Here is a 20,827-nt window from a genome sequence, read left to right on the forward strand (position 1 = left end):
AAGGGGGCACTCATGGCAGGATCCTGGAGAAGACAGTACTTCCCAAGGATGCTTACTCACACCAGCTGGGCCCGAGAAGGCTAGAGTCAGGTCATGAAAATAAAATTTATTTTCCTGATAAGGCTTTCTTGTCGGAGCCTGGTTGAGCCTGAATCAACAAACAAGGCCTTGGGTCACAGCAGCCCCTGCTGAGCAGGGAGAACTGAAGGGGGAGGGGAGGGACTTACTCAAGGCCTGTTTTCCAGCTTCATTAGTTCACAGGGTTTATAACCTGCTACATACAGGAAGGTTTTTTGTGTGTAATTCAAACAAACTCGGTTTTTCCACTGCCTCAGGTGGTACCCTGCTGGGACAAGCTTGGAGTGATGACCTCAGGGACCAGTACCAGCAAAAAGAGGATGTGTGTGGGGAGCACTGATCTCCATGCCACAGGAACAGGCCCCCTGGGAGTGGAGGTGGGCTGGCAGCTGGCCCAGCCGGCTACTTACCCCAGGGTGGACACCTCTGACACAGTAGGGAGAGGGAGTGAAAGGTTTCTGCTGCAAAAGCAGCTCCATTTTCCCAGAGGTCTCACGCCCTGCCTAGCAATCCTTCCGCTCTGCTGCTCACTCAAATGTCAGGCTTCCCCCCACCCCAGCACTCAGCTTCATGACCAAGATACAAGGTGGGGGCACTGGAGGGAGGGACACTGTAGAGCAGGCCCTGCTAAGTGCAGGGGACCCCTCAGACTTCATTGATTCTAGGACCCAAGCCAAGGGCTCCCCTCCAGTTCTTTGCTCAGACACCAGGATGGGTCCTCTACCCAACCGTTAATCTGTCCGTGTCCTGGGTCCACGCCAACCCCTCAGCCTGGCCCTCCCCCGCTGCCGGTCACAGCTCATTCTTTCAGGAGGTTCTTCTTCTCAAGCTTCCAGTCAGCGTGAGGCCCGGCAACCTGTGCTGGGGGCCGCCCTGAGGGCAAGGGCTGGGGCCCTTGGGAAGAAAGGGGGCGGAGGGCCTTCCAGGAGGGGTGAACTCTTTGGAATTGTCTGGAGGCCGGAGAAGGACAAAGAGTCACATCAGAGACATCCACGCTAGACTGGAGGGTCCAGTGTGTTGAGTGGCAGCAGAAGTACTGGGCAGCCAGCTGAGCCAAGCCGGCTGTGACAGACCCAAGCAGGGCTTAGACTCACTTTCCTGGGCTCCAGGTATGCTGGTACCCCAAAGAAAAGGTCAGGAGGACCCGCTCCTGGATTCTGCTGGTTGGAAGAAGCCCTGAGTCTTTGGAGGCCAGCCTCCAAGGTCCCAGCTCCTGGCTGACTCCCGGTGTGCAGAGCCTGGATGGCTTTTTGCTTCGGGCTTCCTGGGCAGCCCCTCACCCCAGCCCCTAGCAGCTGGACATCACATTCCTGGGCTGCGGAGGTGGTCACTCACTGACCTCAGGGCTCAGACGCTGGTCACATACATGACCTCGGTGTACAGCTGCTTCTTGGAATCACATGAGTCCTCCGCCATGAGGCCCTGCTCTGAGGCAGCCTCCGTGATGGCTCCTTCTGCCTTAGCCTGCTTGTCTGGCCTCTCTTTCTTCTGAAGGGCACAGAAGCTGCCACCCATAAAGAGGGCAGCTGATATGAGGAAGAAGCTTGACATGTAGAAAACGTAGCTAAAGTTGTTGTCGGTGGTGTCCAGGAGGAGCCCTGGGGGACAGAGAGCAAGTTAGGCCACTGTCTGGGGCTACCAAGCCTCCCTCCCAGTAACTTGTGTGCTCTCTGAGAGCAGAGATTTTATTTCGGGCTCTGCTGTATTCCCAGTAGGAGCCACTGTGGCTGGCCCCTAGGAGACACTCAGCAGAAATCTGTTGAATCAAAGGAGAAGAGGAAACACTAAGCCTGCTCTCCAGGGGGCAGGAAGAGCCCTTGGGCCAGAAGGGCACCTCAGGGCATGTCTCCCTTACCCTTGGTGGCAGGAAGCCCAGCACACAAGGGCCAGGAGTCTGGGATAGCTGCGCAGCTACACCTGGGCCCTCCCATACGTCTCTGCTCCCACATCTGTTTGTTTCCCTCCTGGCACAAGTCACCACGCTGAGCACAAACGTGTCTCTGCTTTAATTCCTGACTCTCCCACCAGAAGAAGGTCAGCCCTGAGAGGTGGGGACTGGGCCTCTGTGTTCAGCCATGCCCACCAGGGACAGGCACAGGAGAACCAGTGGTTAAGGCAGGTGTTCTTGTCTGCATTTTGCAGATGACACTGTGGCTCAGAGAAGGAAAGTGACTTGCCTGGTTCCCACAGGCAGGAAGTGGGACAGCCAGGATGTTCATCACGGCAAACGTGCGCAGTTTTCTGCTCTGTGCCGGGCTCTCTGCTGAGCTCTTTGCTATATAACTGTGATCCTCACAACAAGCCTACAGGGTAGATTCTATTATCATCCCCACTTTGCTGATAAGAAAACAGAGGTACAGAGAGGAAGACGAAGGACTCAGGCAAGTCTGGTATAAAAATCCTTATTTTTAACTGTTCATACCCTGGGCGCCAGCTGGGGAACAGCCTGCATCTTGGAAAATCACAGATTCCAAGTCCCTACCCCTGGAGATGCTGATGGCACCCAAATCTGTTCAGACCGTTCCCCTTTGCCCTGTCTCCATATCCCGCCCACCCAGGCCACACCCGTGTACACCTGGCCGCCCTCCCTCCTGGGGCCTCACCAGCCAGTGGCGGGGAGATGAGAATGGAGATGCTCTCCAGGATGGTGAAGAGGCCCAGGGCGCTGGAGAACCGATCCATGGGGACAATATCCATGAGGACCTGGAAGAGGAGGGCCCCAATGCCACTCATGGACACGCTGTACACCAAGCAGTAGCCCACCAACACCCGGAAGTCGGCCGACGCGGCGCACACCAGGTTGGTGAGGCCATTGAGCAGGGCTGCCAGGCTGAACAGGTACTTCCGGTGGCCAGCAAAGTCCCGCCGGCCTGCCACCAGCCCAGCCATGGGCCGCAGGAAGATGTTGCTAAAGCCAATGATGGAGATGAGCAGGGCTGCCCTGTGTTCATCCACCCCATGCCACATGGCATATGGCACCAGGAAGACGTGCGGCAGCGGAAAACCCAGGATCATCCACATGACACCCAGCGTGTACACTCGGTAGCCCGCATTGTGCCGCAGGATATCAAAGGCCAGGTGGCGCTGGATGGCCCGACCACACGCTGCCAGGCAGCCGGTAGCAGGTGTCTTGGAAGGTGGAGGGGGGCCTTCTGTGGTCTCAGGGGCTGTGCTGGTGGCCACGGGCCTCAGAACGGCTCCACAGACACAGCAGTGGAGAAAAACGCCGCCGAAGACAAGGAAGGTGCCCCTCCAGCCCAGATCCTCCAGGAGGTAGCGGGAGAGCAGTGGCCAGAGCGTGATGCCCAGGGAGACGCCCACCGAAGCCAGTGCGTTGGCCAGCGCCCGATGGCGGGAGAAGTAGAAGCCCAGCACGGTGATGCTCGACTGGAAGCTGAAGCACATGCCCAGGCCTGTGGTGGGAGGGAGGAGACCGGCTCAAGGACGTTCTGGGGCCTCCCACCCGTACCCAGAGAGGGGTCACGGGGTCATGCTCCATGTCTGCCCTCCTTCTCTTCGAGCCCAGACCCACTTCCAGGTCCCCAGGGACTGAAGAAGGGAATAGCCTGCCTTGCCACCCCCTTAGAAACATCCACTCTGCCCTCCCAAGGCTGCCAGGGGCACACCTGTCCCCTTTGCACAGCACCAGGGTGATCTTTAAAAAACCTAAACTGGGGGGCGCCTGGCTGGCTCAGTCGGTGAAGCATCTGCCTTCAGCTCAGGTCAGGATCTCAGGGTCCTGGGATCGAGCCCCGCGTTGGGCTCCCTGCTCAGTGGGGAGTCTGCTTCTCCCTCTCCTTGTCCCTCTGCCCCTCCCCTAGTGCTTGTGCTCGCTCTCTCTCAAATAAATAAATAAAATCTTAAAAAAATAAATAAACAAAATAAAAACCTAAATTGGGGTAAGTTTCTTCCCTAACACTTTTCAAGGACTTCCCATTATGCCTAGAAAAAAATGCCACCGTATTTACTATGCCCTGGAAGGCTCTGTACGGTCTGGCCCCTGGTCATCTCTTGGGTGCCATCTCAGGCCATTCTCTGTCACTCACCATGACTGAGCCACATCAGCTTCTTTCTCTTCCTCTGGACACCAAGCTGCCCCCCACAGCTGAACATTTTGGGAGAGAAAGCTCACAGCCACACCATGACCACAAGCCTCAGGCGGACTCTCGGGCCCCCTACGATGCCACTGTCCGTTTTCCCTCCCACCCTCCTAGATGACCACCAGTCCTTCTCTATGCACCCTCCCCTCCCCCCGCCTCACCCCCAGCTGACCACCTGCCTTCCATCTGTAAAACTGGACTGTCTGTCCCTACTGCCAGCCAAGGCCAACCCTCCACTTACGCCCTTCCTCTTGTCTACTCAAAGGCGTATCCCTTCAGCAATTTCCCTCTCCTGCACCACCCACTTTCTCCTCTTTGCCAGATCATTCTCGATTTCGTTGTTATTTCTCCCATTAAAAACAAAACAAAGGGCGCCTGGATGGCTCAGTCAGTGAAGCATCTGGCTTTGGCTCAGGTCATGATTTCGGGGTCCTGGGATCGAGCCCGGAGGTTGGGCTCCCTGCTCAGTGGGGAGTCTGCTTGTCTCTTTCCATTTCCCTCTGCCTCTCCCCCTGCCCCCCACTCGTGCTCTCTGTCTCAAATAAATAAAATCTTTTTTAAAAAGCAAAACAAAAGCAAACAAAAAAACAAAACAGAGATCTGGCCATGGCTTGCTCCCGCTCCCTTCTCGGTACCTGCTCCCGGTGGCCCCAAGGGTCTGTGGGTCAGGGGTGACCCCAAAAAGTAGGAGATGGAGGGGGAGCAGGCGTGCAGGTGGAAGTGTCTCTGGGGCTCATTCTTTTTTTTTTTTTTAAAGATTTTATTTATTTGACAGAGAGAGAGAGAGAGAAGAGCAGGGGGAGAGGGAGAAACAGGCTCTCCGCAGAGCAGAGAGCCCGATGCGGGACTCGATCCCAGGACCCCGAGATCATGACCCGAGCCGAAAGCAGACGCCCAACTGACTGAGCCACCCAGGCGCCCCCGGAGGTCATTCTTGCTGCTGTGTTCTCGGGAGGAGGAGGAGACCACAAGGAGGGGCCCAGGAGCAATGGCGTCCAAAGAGGAACAGGCGGTACAAAACGTCAACCAGGAAAATTCAGGAAAGGATGAAAAGGAGCAAGGTGCTAATAAAGAAGCCTTGGTCCTCCCTTTGGAAGCTGGTGAATGTCGTGTGCCTCCGTACGCGGTTCCATCCTGCAGTACAGGTGGGACCTGCGTCAGAGGCTTGGAGAGCCACAGAGCCACAGGCAAGGGTGAGAGGAGGCGAGGCAGCAGAGGGAAAAGCAATCTGGTCGTGGTCTGCGAGCAGTTAACACTGACCCTCTTCACCACGACTGGATGAGGAGTTCGGCCTGATGCCTTGAGTCCTGATGTTCTCCCTCAAGTTCATAGGAAGACAGACCTGCTTTCTAAAATTACATGTTCACGATGGACCTTTCCCATCAACCCTTTGGTCTTACATGTTTCTTGTGGGTCTCCTGTTACCAGCTCCTTCCTGAATGTGGGTGGGGGTTTTTGTGTGTTTGTTTTTATTTTAAGTAGGCTCTTTGCCTAATGTGGGGCTTGAACTCATGACCCTGAGATAAAGAGTCACATGCTCTACCGACTGATCCAGCCAGGTGTCCTTGAATGTTGTATTTTGACTCAGTCTGTAAGATTCTATCAGCAGGGGAGTTTTACCCTATTGCATGGAACGATGCTCATTATATTTTGTGAAGCTAATAAAGCAGTTTAAAACAAACAAACAAACAAAAAACCCAAAACAAAACAAAACAACCCCCTCTTGACTCCACAGCCTCTTCTGGGTACTGGCCCATTTCTCTGTCCCCTTCACCAAAATTTCCTGGAAATACTATTTATCTCCGCTGTCTCCAACTCCTTTGCTCTTTGCTCTTGAACCTGTTGCAATCAGACTTTTGCCCTCACCTTTGGTCCAGACTTGCTCTTATCAAGGTCAGAAACCTCCACATTGCCAAATCCAAAGATCAAGGCTGGTCTCCTTCCATATGATCCACCAGCAACCTGACACAGCCCTCACTCTCTCCTCACTTTCTCCAGAAACATCACTCTCCTGCATCTCCTCCTGCCTGTGTCCCTTCTTCCCACCCAGACTGCTGGATACCGCAGGGCCCAGTCCTCAGGCCTCCTTAGCCACCCACCCATGTTCCCTCGGTGACAGCAGGATGATACCTCCTGTCAACATTAGAATGCCAGCCCTGTCATGATCCCCAACTGCTCGCTACAGCCCAGGGCCTGTCCCTTAACGGCAGACTGGATGTTTCCACACCTGAGCTTCCCAACCGCCCACCAACCTGCTCCTCCCCTAGGTTCCCCATGGTAGTTAAAGGCTACTCCATCCTTCCAGTGGTTTGGGGCAAAAACCTTGGCATCACCCTTCTTGGCTCCTGGAACCTTGGGTCATCCTTGACTCTTCTTCTCTGGACCTCCCTCGCAGTCCTGAACCTGACTGCTCCTCACCACCTCCATCATACCACCATGGTCAAAGGTACCGCCACCTCCTGTCTGGGTTATGACCATGCTCTTACCTGTTCTCCTGCTCTAACTTAGCCCCCCCCCGCCAGCCCCGTGCACCTATGTTCAACATAGCAGAGTGGTGCTTTACAAACGGCAGTTGGATGACGTCACTCACCCCACTGCCCGAATCTCTCAGATGGTTTCCCATCTCACTACTCAGCCTTTCAGGCACTACTCCCCATCCACCCTCCACCCTACCTTTGCTCGTGTCCTTCACTGCCCCTTGGGCCCTTCCGGGCCTTAGCACTTGCTGTCCCTGCTGCCTGGAATGCTCTTTCCCTGAGAGCCTGGCAGCAGACTCCCTCACCTCCATTAGCTTTCTGCCCAAATGTCACCTTCTCTGCAAGGCCTTCCCTGACCCTTACTGCCCCGTTGAAAGTAGCAACCTCCCCCACCCTTGCTTTATCTTCTGCATGGGATGCTCTAGAGATTTTACCTCTTTGCTTGTTTAATCTCTGCCCACCCCCACCCCCAGCCAGGACACCATCGCATCAGCTGTCCTATCTTCTAGTGTGCTTGTCACCAACAGAACCAATCTTTCTCATTTATGTATTCATTGTCCTTCTCCCTCATGTGACTACAAGCAGCCCCAGAAGATTAGGCACGCTGCCTGCCCTTATGGCTGGCACTTTTTGGTAGGTACCCAGAAGTTCTCGAAATGGGCATACGGTCACCTGTGATGAATCCTGCTGTGAGGTAGAGCTGGCTAAGGGTGCGGCAGAAGGAGCTGGTCACCATGCCCAGGCTGGCCAGTGCGCCCCCCAGCATCACCGTCACTCGGCAGCCAAAGCGTCCCACCAGGATGCTGCACAGGGGTCCTGTGGGGAGGATGCAGGGAGGGGCAGGGGTGAGGAAGCAGCCAGCAGGTGGTGGTTGAATGAGGAGGATGGGAGGGAGGGAGAGTGGGCTTGGGAGGGGGTTCCAGCAAGAATTAGCCACGTGGCTTGAAGGGCACAGCCCTGGGGCCTTGTAGGCCTAGATTTTGATTGCCACCCAGCCACAGGCTGGCAAACTCAGTCCATCTCTGCGCCTCCCCTACAGGAGGTCACACTGGATGACATCTGACCGGCTGCAAGGGGAGGTCCTGCAAGTGTGCAGTTTGACCCCCAACAAGGATCCGCAGAGCAACAGACTGAGGCCCTTCACTATGCCAACCTGAGGCTGATTCCATCTAGGTAAAATAGGGTTGGCTCATGACCTGGGTGGGATGCCCCTTGCTGGGGGGTCTGTCTTGGCGGGTGAGGGTCCCAGGGCATCAAAACCAGTGAGCACCTACAGCCCCTGCCTGCTTCCCATTCTCAAGAAGACTGGCCACAGCCTTCCACTAGCCTCCAACCTGTCTAAGGCAGGCAGCCTGGGGCCCTGGGCCACCCCACACCCCCTTGCACTGGCCTCTGGAGTGCTCTGGAGAAAATTGGGTGTGGTGCTTTCTCCCCTCTCCCATCACTTCCAGCCGACACAAAGTCTTGCACCCAGACGTTTGCCTTCTGGTGGAGAAGGGCCTGTTCTCCTCCACCCCACCCCCACCTTAAGCTGCTTTCTCACCAGCCCAGACTCAGAGCAGAAACAAACCAGTCCTGGCTGGCTGCTTCTCCATGCCTTGCAGGGCCCCATTCACTCGGTGCCCCGCCCCCAAGTACACATAATGGAATTTCTACAGTTACCCTCCCAGAGCACAGCCAAAGGAACAGGGAAAGAGAGAGAGAGAGTGTGTGTGTGTGTGTACGCAGTGTCTATGTATGTTTGGGGAGGAGAAGGCATGTGTGGGTGTGAGCCAGTATGAGTATGGGAGGGACAGAGGAAGTAGGCAGCCCACACTCAGAGATAATCAAGCAGAGGTGGCTAGAGAGGAAGAGGCAAGACTCTGCAGGGAACATGACCACTGCCCCACACATCTTCCATCTTCCCCACCCCAAACTTTGGCCTGACTTCCGAGAGGTGACCTTGGGGAAAGCCCCAAGTCATGGCCCTGGGGGTGGGGGCTGAGACCTGCAGCTGCTTACCTTAGCTAGCCGAGGGCACTGAGAGGCAGGGTGTTTTCTCGGCCCGTCACTGCTTCTGCCCTGAACTCACTCTGCCACCCCGAACATGCCTTGTACTTTGCGCTTGCTTGCTTTCTTCATCTCTAAGATGCGTGGGGGCCGGGGGTGCTTGGGATTGAGGATAATTTCAAGTTTAAAATTTCTCTGGGGACGCCTGGGTGGCTCAGTCAGTTAAGCATCTGCCTTTGGCCCAGGTCATGATCCCAGCATCCTGGGATCGAGTCCCGCATCAGGCTCCCTGCTCAGTGGGGAGGCTGCTTCTCCCTCTGCCTGCCACTCCCCCTGCTTGTGCTCTCTCTCTCTGACAAATAAATAAATAAAATCTTAAAAATAAAATAAAATAAAATTCCTCTGATACTCTGAATGAGCATGGGCTAAAGGTGTGTGTGTACGTGAGACAGACAGACAAGAATCCTAGGCCGACTGAGGTGTTGGCATGCCCGCTAGGGGGTGGCGAGTCTAAAGCTGGTTGGGGAGTGGAGGTCCCCATGGATGCCTGTTTCCCAGGCCCTGGCGCGGACCCCTTTCTGGCTGCGTGGAAGGAACCGCCTGAGATTCCCACTTCTGCCCCAACCTTGCAGGTGAAAAGGTCACGCAGTCTGGCCTGGTCCAGGCCTCTCCCAGGGCCCTGAGTCCAGGCCCCGGGGTGGCAGGTGCAGGGGTAATCTCATGAGGCCATCTCTCCCCGTCTGACTTCTCTCCCAGTTGGAGGGAAGGACTGGAATAACAAGCAGGCTGCTTGTGCTGGGTGGGGAGTGGCAGGAGGTACGTAGGGAGATGGAGTCCGCGGAGACAGCAAACACACGCATGAGGAGAGCCCGGTGGGCCGTGAGATCTGGCTCCTGTTGACCAGAGCCTCCTCGGCCCACCCCCCCTCGCAGGTCACTCTCTATGGAATCTCCCTCAAGAGCTCTCAGGAGCCTGAGGCAGGCCCCTGAGCCCAAGTCTATTGCAGGGAGTCTCCCAGGCAGCCCTGGCCATCCCCCTTCACTGGGGTCAGGGTGAGAGGGTCACATTCTTGGCAGAGCCAAGTAGGAAATGAGGGGGCTGCCTTCACTCGAACCTCCCCAGCCCTTGCAACATGTTCCCTTCTGCTTCCTGCCCTGCCCCCATCTTGCCCCTCGTGTCTTCCTCAAGCCCCCTTTCCCATGCTGAAGCCCCTGACGAGGTTCTCCAAATACTACTCGCTGGTGACTCATGGGATCCTCCCTATGATCCCACATAGGAAGTGGGTAGGGTGTTGGGTGTTACCTCCATATTGCAGAAGAAGAAACTGAGGTTCAGAGAGATCACACAAGCAGCTCTTCCTCAAGTCTGTGCTGAGTGCCTGGCACTCCCACAGTCTGCATCGATCCTCCCGCGGCGACCAGCCACTGAGAGGACTGGCTTTGCACCTTAGGTACCTCTGTACCCTCTCCCGATCCCCAGCCCAGTGCAGCACAGCCCAGCCCTGCAGGATTCCTGCCAGGGGCTGGCCCTGCTGAAATCAGGTGATATCTTAGGAATTCACCCCATGAGACAAAGCCTGTGGCCTCAGAGAGAGAGCTCCGGGAGGCCAGGGAGATGGTGGCTTCCTCCCTCACCCCATGCTCTTTCTCAACCCTCCCTCGGCCCCTCCCCAGGCTGCTCACCCCCAGCGTGGAGCATGGCTGTCAGGATGGAGGGGAACCATGAGGTCTCACTATTGCTGGCTTGGAACTCATGCTGTAGTTCAGTGAAGAAGATGCCAGTGCACGTGGGGAAGCCCAGAGTGAGGCCCTGGGTCACCAGGGAGGCCAGCAGCACCACCCAGGCCCAGCAGCCCTCCGCACGCTCCGGGACCCGGGGCATCCTTTGCCACGAATGCTGCTACTACTGCCTGGGCCACCTGCGGAGGGGACAGAACGGAGCTGCCATCCCCAGTTCACCAGCCACTTTCCCTGGGTGGCTGAAACCATCCCGCCCTCTTGCCCCAGCACCAGGCAGCACAGAGTGTACCGCCCCCTGCGAGGTGGCCAGAGGCAAAGGCGGTGGCCTTGGCATTTCCTTTCACCCACTTCCCAGAGCCAGCCTGGCAGGAGGGGCAGGCAGGTGAGCCTTCAGTGGGGCAAGGCAGGTGGCTGGAATTCTTCCTAGACTTACATTTGGTAGTCAGTCAGCAGGTGGCACTTCCTGGCCCAGCCTCGGGGCCCCCTCCCGCACACAGCAAGCACTCAATAGCTGCCTGTAGAACTTGTAGAACGGAACAGATCTCTAGAGCCAGCGTGGTCCCAATGCCCCCACAGGCACGCACAGACGCATTTTCCAACATTCATAGGCAGGCTTCCTGCACACAAACAGACTTTCACCACACCACCTTAACGGCAGCGTCCACCGTCAGTGCTGTCGAGACGGCCTAGGTGAGTAAGTCGGTGCTGGGTGTTGTCAGGGAGTGTACACAGAACATGGGCGCCCGGGTGGCTCAGTCGTTAGGCGTCTGCCTTCGGCTCAGGTCATGATCCCAGGGTCCTCGGATCGAGCCCCACATCGGGCTCCCTGCTCAGCGGGAAGCCTGCTTCTCCCTCTCCCACTCCCCCCGCTTGTGTTCCCTCTCTCGCTGTCTCTCTGTCAAATAAATAAATAAAATCTTAAAAAAAAAAAAAAGGAGTGTACACAGAAGAGCTGTCCAAGGGCACCAAACAAGCAGCTTTCAGGAAAAGGCACGGGTCTCATCCAAAGGCCCTGTGAAATCACATCTTTCGCAGGGAGCTCATGGCGGAGGCCAGTTCTACAGTGATGCTCAATAATGATCCACCACCTGTCAGGGCTTCTCTGAGCAACAGCCCCCAACACACACACACACACACACACACACACACACACAGTCACACATGGGCATATACCAAGATACACGCTCACAAAGACACACACACAAACACATACTGCATAGACAGAGACACACAGAACCACACAGGTACACAGACCTCTATGCAGACACACACTTACATAGACACACACACACACAGGAAAGTCTAGAGACACACAAACATACAAAGTCACACATGCAGACGTGCCCAGACATATACAAAGAGACACACACGTACACTGATACACACCTACGTGGACACATGCAGACAAGCCCAGAGACAGACAAACGGACACAGACACATGCTACACAGACATACAGACCCACACACGATCACACACAATGCAGACACACACATGCACAAAGGGTCACATACCATGCAGATGCACGTGCACAGCCCCCATCTTTGGCTCAGTCCTATCTCAGTTTTCCACCCCATCCAGGTTGCTCCCTCATCAAAGAAGCTGCCATAACCAGGCCACAAAGCCCCAAGGCCCCTCCCCAAATGCGGAGCCCTTACCCAGTCCCCTCTGTCCCGGCTCTCCACCTGCTCCGTGGTCCCCTGTGGCCCTCAGACCGTACTCAGGGCTCAGGGCTCCGGCAGCCTTTGCCTCAGTGGAGGCAATGGATCCCTTGAGCTACAGTTCCCACAGCCTCCCTCCTTTTAGCCCCAGGTTCTGGGAAGATCCATGGAAACTCAGGAAACTATCAGAAACATGCAACCCCATCTTCCTGTCACGCCCTGCACTCCACACCTTCCCCGCCAGGCCCAGGAGCTTTAAAACAGCACCTAAATGGGATCCACCCTAAACTGCCTCCTTCTGATGCTCCAATCTCTTCTCTGGGCACCAAGCCTCCTCCCTCCCCAGAGGACCCCCAGGAGCCCTGCCAAGGTGAGTGGCCCATTCAGCCCAGCCGCAGAGTGCATGTGTGTATATGTGTGTGTGTGTACGTGTGTGTGTGGGGGGGGGTTGCTGCAAGCACATCCTGCCATCCTGGCTCCTGCTTGTGGTACTGGCCCCAGAGATCCCTCAGCCCCAGTCCTCCTGGCCCGGTTCCAGGCTCAGGCAAACCTCAGATACAGTTCCCTTCCAGGATTTCTGTTCCTGCAGCAAATGGAAAGGCCACGGTGCAACCTGATCCTGTGTTGGCCTGAATGTCCCCTCCACACCTCAATGTCTCCAGCGCTGGGCCCTTAGTCTGCCCTGAACTGCCGCTTTCCCCTCTTCCTCCCAGAAGGGCCACCAGCCTTCCTCCACCGCCTTCACTCCCTCCTGCCCTACCCCTGTCACTTCCAAGTCTTGGGACCCTGCTGGTTTCCTTTCAACGGAGCACACTGTCACTTGACTCAGAGGTAGCAGGGCATCTGATGCCACCCAGAGGAGGTGGATGACAGAGGAGACACAGGCCCAGCTCTGGTCCTTTCTCATTCATGCTTGTTCTGCCCCTTTATAGAGAGGCCTCTTCCCCCAACCTCCCCCACCCCCCCCACCCCACGCCGGAGTGGCCTCTTTAGTGCCCGTATTAGCAGCTGCTTCTCCAGGTAGCCCTCTGGGGACTTTGTCCAGGATTCTGACCTTCACTCTGCACCCACCCTCTGTCTAAATCTTTCAGTGGAGCTGACTTTTCCAAGCCTCTCCTTCCTCCAGGCCTCTGGGGACAGTCAGAGCCCAGGAAATCCTAAGCACCTCTGCTCTCTCTTTGCATGCTGGGAGCCCTGCCTCCCGGGTCTGAGGACCCCTGGCCTCCCTCTGGGAGTTCCCCCTGCAGACTCTGCCTTCCACAAGGGGGCATCCCCTCCCAGACCCCCAGTGACTCCTAGGTCATAAACAGCTTTTTTGTCTGGTTGGTCCTCTAGCCCCCTCCCCTAGCAAGCTGGTCCCTCTTCAAAAACTAGGCTGCCGAGGTTCCAAAATCCTAGCCAGAGAGAATCCTGTTGGTCCTTCAAGATTCAGCCCTGACAGCACTCCTAGGAAGCTCCCGTGACCTCCACCACAGGCTGGACTAGGCCCCCTTCCTCTATTTCTCTCTTTCATTGTACTTTTCACACCACATTGGAGTGGATCATTCTCTTGTTTATCATTGTTGCCCCTCCTCCCCCGCCACCCCCTACACTATGAGCAGGGACCTCTTCACACACCCCTACCAGGCCTTGGGTGAGCACAAAAGATAACATTAATGTGACCCACCTGTGTTCCCCAGGGGGCAGGCAAGACCAGGACCAAGGGTGACCTGGCTTCCTGGCAGGCAGGTCCATTCCAGAAGACTCAAGCAGAGCGGAGAAGAGATGGGGCTGGGGGCTCTGGCTCCAACTTTGCCCCAGAAGGGAAGTGGTCTTTCCTTTGTACTGGGCACCATGAATCATGATCACTGCCTGGTACGTGGTTGTGGCAAGGAAGGAAATGCAGCTGAAGACATTTCAATTTCACTTCCGGGGACTGGAAGCTCTCCACAGGAGCTGCCCACCTCAGCCCTCAGGGACCCCAGCCCAGAGTCAGAGTGACTACCTTCGTGCCCAAGTGGCAGGAAGCTGGGTTTGTGGACAGGGCACAAGATCAAATGGCATTTCTTGTCCTTCAAACACTGCATGCCTCCCTTGGTTTGTTTTTAGGGCTTCCCATCTGAGGCCAGAGCCTTCACTAGGCCCTCAGAATCCCTTCTCTGCCCCTCTAAGCTTGCAGGCATGGCCATAGGAGGGAGCGTTGGGTTTTGGTGTGCTAAGTGGAGTGGATGCAAAGGAGCCCTCACCAGCTCCAGAGCAAGCCCTGGAGACCCCCTCCCTTCCCAGACCCCATATCAGGCAGGGCCCAGGACACAGGGTGGCAGTGTAGGAGAGCTGCCAGAACCAGCTTGAGCTTGGGACTGACAAGCCCTCAAACCCCTACACTTGGCAGGGGCTGAGGAAGGAACTAGGTGTTCCAGAACTTCGTGAGCGGGGACAAGTCACCCTCTTCCTTTCTCTGTCTCCAAACTTGCCCCCACATTCCCGCAGGGGCCGGCTGACCTTAGCCTGGAAGGGGGATGGGATAGGCAACAGGAACGTCATGACCCTGCGATCCGGGGTCATTCCGCTTTCCCACCCTCCCCAGGACGGATTTTCCCTGGGTGGGGCTTCTGGGACGCCCAGGCGGCGCCTGCGTGGAGATTTCAGGCCAGGCCTGGCGTAGTGCCCGTGCCTCCCCCACACCCCAGGCCGTGGAGGGTGGGAGTGGCTCGGGAGAGCCCCCTCAGGCGTGGGGTTCCCCAGCCATCTCAGGCTGGGGCAGCTCAAGAATGAGACAAGACTTTCCTGGATCCTCAACCCGGAGCCCGTCACAGGCGGCGAGGGGCCCGGGAGGTCCACGGAGAGGCGCGTCCGCGACGGCGCAAACGCGGACGCCGTTGGCAGGGCATCTTACGGACAGTGGGGAGGCCCGGGGAGCCCGCTCACCGGCTTGCGCGGCCCGGCGGTGGCGCAGCTCCACTCCCGCCGAGCGCGGCGTCCTGCGGCCCGGCCCGCGAGCGATGGAGGAGGCGGGACGCCGCCGACCCGCGGAGAGCCGCGCCCTCGGGGGGCGGGCCGCAGGGCGCCCGGGGGGCGGGACCACCTCCGCGTCGCCGGCCGGTGGGGAAGGAGGCCTGGCCTCCGGGTGGGGGGGCGTGGCGGGGCGGGGCCAGGGCTTGCACCCCTAATCTCAGCCTGGTCCGGGGCTCAGAGTGGCCTGGCCCGTCCTGCAGCCCGCCGGGCTCGAGACGCCGGCTCCGCGGAAACATTTGCATGTGATTAGCATGCAGATGTTTCCTGCTCCCTCCGAGGGCTGGGGCTCCCAGGAGTGGGAAGGAGAAAGCGTGTGATTAAGGGGCTCTACCTCCCAGCGGGAGTCGGGTGGGAGGCCAGAGCGGAGGACCCGTTCTTTGTAGGCTTTAGTCGCCCCCCCCCCCCCCAGTGGTCCTTCTACTGAAAGCCTGGAGCTTGAGGGCCGCACCCAGAGGAACTCAGGCATTTGCGGGCGAGCCAAGAGGGCTACCCCTCAGACCTGCAGGCCCTTTTCCAACTTCTTCCCACCCAGCCAGCCCTTAATATGTACTATTTAAAGCTTTTTCAGGGGGATCTGGGTGGTTCACTTGGTTAAGCGACTGCCTTCGGCTCAGGTCATGATCCTGGAGTCCCGGGATGGAGTCCCACATGGGGCTCCCTGCTTAGCAGGGAGTCTGCTTCTCCCTCTGACCCTCCCCCATCTTGTGCTCTCTCTCTCTCTCATTCTCTCTCTCAAATAAATAAATAAAATCTTTTAAAAAAAATAAAGCTTTTTCAGTTACTACAAAGTTATGGTCATCAAGATAGTGTGCTACTGGGGTGCCTGGCTGGCTTGGTCAGAAGAGCATGCGACTTGATCTGGGGGTCAACATGCTCAACATCATTAGTCACCAAGGACATGCAAATCAAAACCACAATGAGATACCACTTCACACCCACTAGGATGGCTTAACTTCTGGGTGGATTATGTAGGAGATACTTGCATTAGTTATAAGTTACGTCTTAGACATAAGTCATCTCCGTGATTATGTTTCATTTCTTGCCAGTGGTCTCCGTGCTGGGTTTGGCTCTTATGTGAAGGGACATTCATTTTAGCCTGAGTTTCCTTGGATACAAACATTGAGAGGAGGGGGTGGGGTCCATTAAAGTGCATCCATGGTCCTCTAGGGATGGTCTCAGGCCTGTATGGGGGACAGAAGGGATCATACTCAGGGATCTGCACCATCTCAGCACCTCGCACTTCAGCCTGGCTCAGTCCTGTGAGTGGCAGTCCCTGCCCCTGGGTACTCAGAACAGACCGGATGCAGCCCTCCACCCCATCCCTGGGTACTCTGGCGGGATCCAGGGACTCGATACCCAGGGACTACCTGGAAGCTTCTACCTCTCTTTTTCCCAGGATCTCACCGTTCTCTCGGGAGCTCCACCTTTAACTATGACCTCTGCTTCATCAAGATAAAATTGATAGAGCTGTGGGGACACTCCCTCCACCTTCCCAGACTCTGAGTGCTTCTCGAGGGTGAGGTTCCCAGCAGGCTGGAGCATGGTCACTGTGGCCGCAGAGCTCCAAGCCGGAGTCTGGCAGACATTCCCTACCGCCTTCCCCAGCCTTCCTCTGTGCCTCTGTCCCCTAAGTGCTGGTCGAAGTGCACAGCCTAGCATCAGGTCCCCTTTTGTGAGAGCCTAGGGACAGCTGTCAATACAGGTGAGTGACTAGAGACACAGAGTTGGAAGGGTCATCCTCCTACAGATAAGAGAACTGAGGCATCTGCTCAAAGAGAGGGAGGCACTTGCTCAAAATCACAAATTTTCAGGAATTAATAGTAAGTAATTAGTACTTAATAGCACAATCACCATACATTAGTACAGATTATCAACCACCACCACACTCCGTTGCTGAGATCTTTGCACGTGGGTGGTGGAACACTGTCTCGAGGAGCCTTGTCTTTATCTGATTGGCCCCTGGTTGGTCTTCAGGCGTCCACTTAGAAGCCCCTTCCTCCAAGAAGGCCTCTCAGACCTTATAGGTGGAGGCATTAATCCCGCTGAGTGCTGTGTGTCTCCCACTAAGCTCCTTGCTTTCTTGCTGGAGGATCCGTGCTTCCCCAGTACTTAGCACAGTGTGTAATGCAGGATTATAATAGCTAAGAGAAGGGTCGACATGTATGGTATGGAGTGCTGTCCAGGTACTAGCTCATTGGCTGAAATGAAGGAATGAATTATTGCCCATCCAAGTAACTCCCCCATTCCTGGGTCTTAACACCCTAAGCCCACAGTTTGGGATTCTTTAAAAAATATTTTAGGGGCGCCTGGGTGGCTCAGTCGTTGAGCGTCTGCCTTCAGCTCAGGTCATGATCCCAGGGTCCTGGGATCGAGTCCCACGTCGGGCTCCCTGCTCCGCGGGAGGCCTGCTTCTCCCTCTCCCACTCCCCCTGCTTGTGTTCCCTCTCTCGCTATCTCTCTCTCTGTCAAATAAATAAATAAAATCTTTAAAAAAAAAAATTTTAAGTGCTTAAAAGTTCCAGGATGGGGTCCTGGTCTCTCTGTCCCTCTCCTCAGTTCTTTGCCTCTATGACCCTGTGATATCTCTGGCTTTGTCCCTGCTGGGACAACGGGGGTGACCTGTCTGGGCTATCCTGAACGCTGCTGGTGGCTGGACCCCTCAGGGCCTTACCTTCTCCACCAGCACTGGGGCAGCTTCTCTATTCGTTCTCTTTCACTCCTCTGCCTGTTCGCCCTACTCTGCCCAGGGCGTGTGGCAGCTTGTCGGCTGGCCCCAGAGGTCTAGCTGGCTATTTGCCCAAAGACCCCGTGAATTCATATCTGATGGGCACGGTCTGTCCTGGAGCTGGTCATAGATGCTGGCGGTGATGTTGGGCACCCAGAGCTTCCACCGCGCCCCCGCCGGCTCCAGCCCCCACCTTCGGGGGTAGGCAGAGATGTCCTGCTCTCTCCCACTTAGGAGCAGCATGTTGCCTTATGCTGGGGCCGGGCTGGGAAACAGGACAAGAGAAAACACAGGGTGACCTCATACCCCCTGATTTGGGATTGTGCCTGTGCTGAGCTCTGCCCTGAGTTCAGGTGTGTGGGAAGGGGCGATGGTCATAAATCAGGCAGGCACTTCTGAAACTACGGCCTGGACACAGCACTCTCTCCAAATACCCACTTTGCTCTCTCTTAGCCTAGGAGGAGGCTGTTGGAGGGGGGCTCCCTTGGCTTTGGGGCCACTCCCTCATCTTGTGTCCCCTCTTCCTTCTCCTGATTCCTCCTTCTAGCCTCTTACCCAGATTCTCTCCTCCAGCCTAGCCCCCCTCTCTCCAGAGCTCCAGGCCCATCTCCTTGTGATTTTCTGTCACCCCAACTCAGCCTGTCCTCACACCATCATTGCCATTTTCCTTTTCAGATCGGGCCCCACCTCAAGTTCTCTGACTTGGTTCCAGGCCAAGGTCCGTGCCCTTCGCCTCCAGCGTCATATCCAGCTACTCGTTAATTCCACTGACTCCTCTTGCCCATCTTGCTTTATGTCTTATCTCTTCCCGATGCTGGGGCCACATCAGACCCACACAGCGCAGACACTGAGCCTTGATAGGATCTCTCTACTCAGCCCCTCCCTGCCTGGACTGACAGGTTCATCTTCCAAAAGCACCCACCTTTTCAGGGGCTGCACCTGAAAGCCTTCCCTGGCTTTGAGTTCCCGGACCACTCTGCCCACACCTGGGCAGGGCTCTGGACGCACACCCATTTCCCAATACTCCAAGCCCACACGCTGACAGCCCACGCATTGAACTCACCTCTTTATCTACCCTACCTCGTGTGCATTGCTGCCCTTCCTTACCGCCCCTGCTCATGTCCTCGCTTCACCTCCAGAACCTTCTCTCTCACTCCCATTCAGCCTCGATCAGGCAAACTGGATCATGCCACTCCCTGAAGGGCCTTCCTCCATGGTGCCCAGAGCACCGAAGAATCAAGTTCAGATTTCTGCTGGCCCCTCGTCCCCTGCTGGTCCCTTCCCCTCCTTAGCTCCGATCCTGACGGCTATTTGGTCATGTCCCTGTTTTCACACAGGCGCTACCCCACTGCCCTGGAAAGCCCCCACTGCTTATAATGACAGAGACTAAGTGCCACCTCTTCTAGAGAGTCATCCCTGGTGGCCCCTCATGTCACAGCTTCCAGAGAGCCAGGACCACCTCGGGGATGATCAGCTTTGGTATCTCCAGTGTCCGGCAGAGCACCCAACACATAGCTTTCAACAGGTGCTGTGTTGGTTTCCTGGGGCTTCCATAACAAAGGACAACAAACTGGGGGGCTTAAGACAACAGAAATGTATTCTCTCATTGTTCTAAAGGCCGGAAGTCCGAGATCAAGGTATTGGCAGGGTTGGTTCTCTCTGGAGCTCTGAGGGAGAATCCATTCCACGCCTGTCCGCCCAGCTTCTGGGGGCTGCTGGTGATCCTTGGCTTGTGGCGGCATCATCCCAATCTCTGCCTCCATCTTCTCTCTGTGTCTGGGTATCTCTGTGTCTCTGTTTTCTTATAAAGACACTGGTCATTGGATTAGGGCCCACCCTACTCCAATATAACCTCATCTTAACTAATTACGTCTACAAAGACCCTATTTTCAAATCAAGGCACATTCTGAGGTTCTAGGTGGACATGAGTTGGGGGGGGCACTATTTAACCTAGTACAGTTGCCCAGGATGCATTTGCGGCCTGATGGAGTCACCCATCCTCAGGGTGCAGCTCCAGGACCGCCTCCTCTGAGACATCTTCCCTGGTTCTCCTGGCCTGCCCCTTCTGCCCTGAGTCTCCTTCCCTTGGGAACCTTGGGGGTTTTAGCATTTTCTGCTAAGTCTAAAATTTCTGCTGGGTGCAAATCTACCCGGAGGAATTCTCAATCATCATGCAGATAGGCTGTTGTGCAAGATTAGCATTTAAATGAGCTCCGGTCTCTCCTAAAATAAAACAAAACCAAAGGTCTTTCCTCCTTCCACTCATACTCCCCTCCAGCTCCTGCCCCAGCCCCCTCCACAGCCCAGCTGGATATGAGAGGTGTCTCCTCTCCCTGGGTGTGTTTCCACAACTCCCCTCCTCCCTCTGACCTCAAAAGCTGAACGTCTGCCCCTTCTGGTCATTCCTGGGTCACCACAGCCAAAGGACATGTTTTGTCCTCACCTAAAGCGTCTGACCCTGCTGACCCCTCCCTCCTTGAACTTTCCTTGGCGTGCAGGACATCGTTCTCTCCTGGGTTTCCTGCCACTTCTCCTGCCACTCTGGCTGTTTACCCTTGACCTTTGCATGGCAGAGTTCCGCAGACTCTGACCTTCACCCCGTCCTCTTTCATTCCACACCTGTGGCTCCAACCACCACCTGTATACTGATGAGCCCTCATTCCAGATCCAACTTGGCACCTTCACTGGTGTGCCTCAAAGGCACCCAAACCCAACATCAACCAGTACTCGCCATGGATGCTGTCCTCCCCCGCCCCTCCCCCACACCCCAGCCAAACCGGGTCTTTTTCCTGGAATCCGTTTCAGTAAATGGCAGTGCCAGCATCCCATGAGTTTCTGTGACCTTCTGTCTCTCTCATGCCCCATATCTAATCCATAACCAAGTCCTGCTCACTTTACCTCCTAGTATTTCTCCACTCTGGCCACTTCCCCTCATCTCCACCACCACCCCCAGACCAGTCTCAGCCGTTGTCCATCTGAGACCTCACCTCCCCGTTCAACGCTGTAGCTGCGCTGATCTTTCTGCAAAGTAAGTCTGATCTTGACCCATTGCTCACCCTGCTTAGG

At 56.1% G+C, this 20,827-nt stretch overlaps 1 protein-coding gene and 1 pseudogene across 8 annotated transcripts; one reads left to right on the top strand and one right to left on the bottom strand.

The window, feature by feature from the left end:
* Positions 1-86: 86 nt before the first annotated feature.
* On the bottom strand, positions 87-15,082 carry SLC16A5 (solute carrier family 16 member 5). 8 transcript variants are annotated; one of them, XM_031037492.2, is made up of 6 exons: positions 13,709-13,893; positions 10,817-11,000; positions 10,327-10,562; positions 7,328-7,471; positions 2,682-3,491; positions 87-1,676 (listed from the first exon to the last, which is right to left on the bottom strand). In XM_031037492.2, exons 3-6 carry the CDS (start codon positions 10,523-10,525, stop codon positions 1,426-1,428), a joined length of 1,404 nt encoding a protein of 467 aa, XP_030893352.1. In that variant the 5' UTR covers positions 10,526-10,562; positions 10,817-11,000; positions 13,709-13,893; the 3' UTR covers positions 87-1,425. The 8 variants fall into 8 exon arrangements, with proteins under 8 accessions (XP_030893352.1, XP_030893355.1, XP_081660665.1 ...); XM_031037495.2 differs by lacking the exons at positions 10,327-10,562; positions 10,817-11,000 and adding an exon at positions 14,950-15,082; XM_081804539.1 differs by lacking the exons at positions 10,327-10,562; positions 10,817-11,000 and adding an exon at positions 14,918-15,017.
* On the top strand, positions 5,167-5,579 carry LOC115943841 (protein BEX2 pseudogene; annotated as a pseudogene).
* Positions 15,083-20,827: the final 5,745 nt, after the last annotated feature.

Source organism: Leptonychotes weddellii, chromosome 15 (genome assembly GCF_054177405.1).
Source record: "Leptonychotes weddellii isolate Sample4059 chromosome 15, ASM5417740v2, whole genome shotgun sequence".
Classification (NCBI taxonomy): Eukaryota; Metazoa; Chordata; class Mammalia; order Carnivora; family Phocidae; genus Leptonychotes; species Leptonychotes weddellii.

Coding starts and splice junctions, on each gene's coding strand:
- SLC16A5 (XM_031037492.2), bottom strand. CDS start 10,525: ATGCCCCGGGTCCCGGAGCGTGCGGAGGGCTGCTGGGCCTGGGTGGTG. Junction 3,492..7,327: donor CACAGCAGGATTCATCACAG/GTGACCGTATGC, acceptor CTCCCACCACAG/GCCTGGGCATGTGCTTCAGC. Junction 1,677..2,681: donor CATCTCCCCGCCACTGGCTG/GTGAGGCCCCAG, acceptor TCTGTCCCCCAG/GGCTCCTCCTGGACACCACC.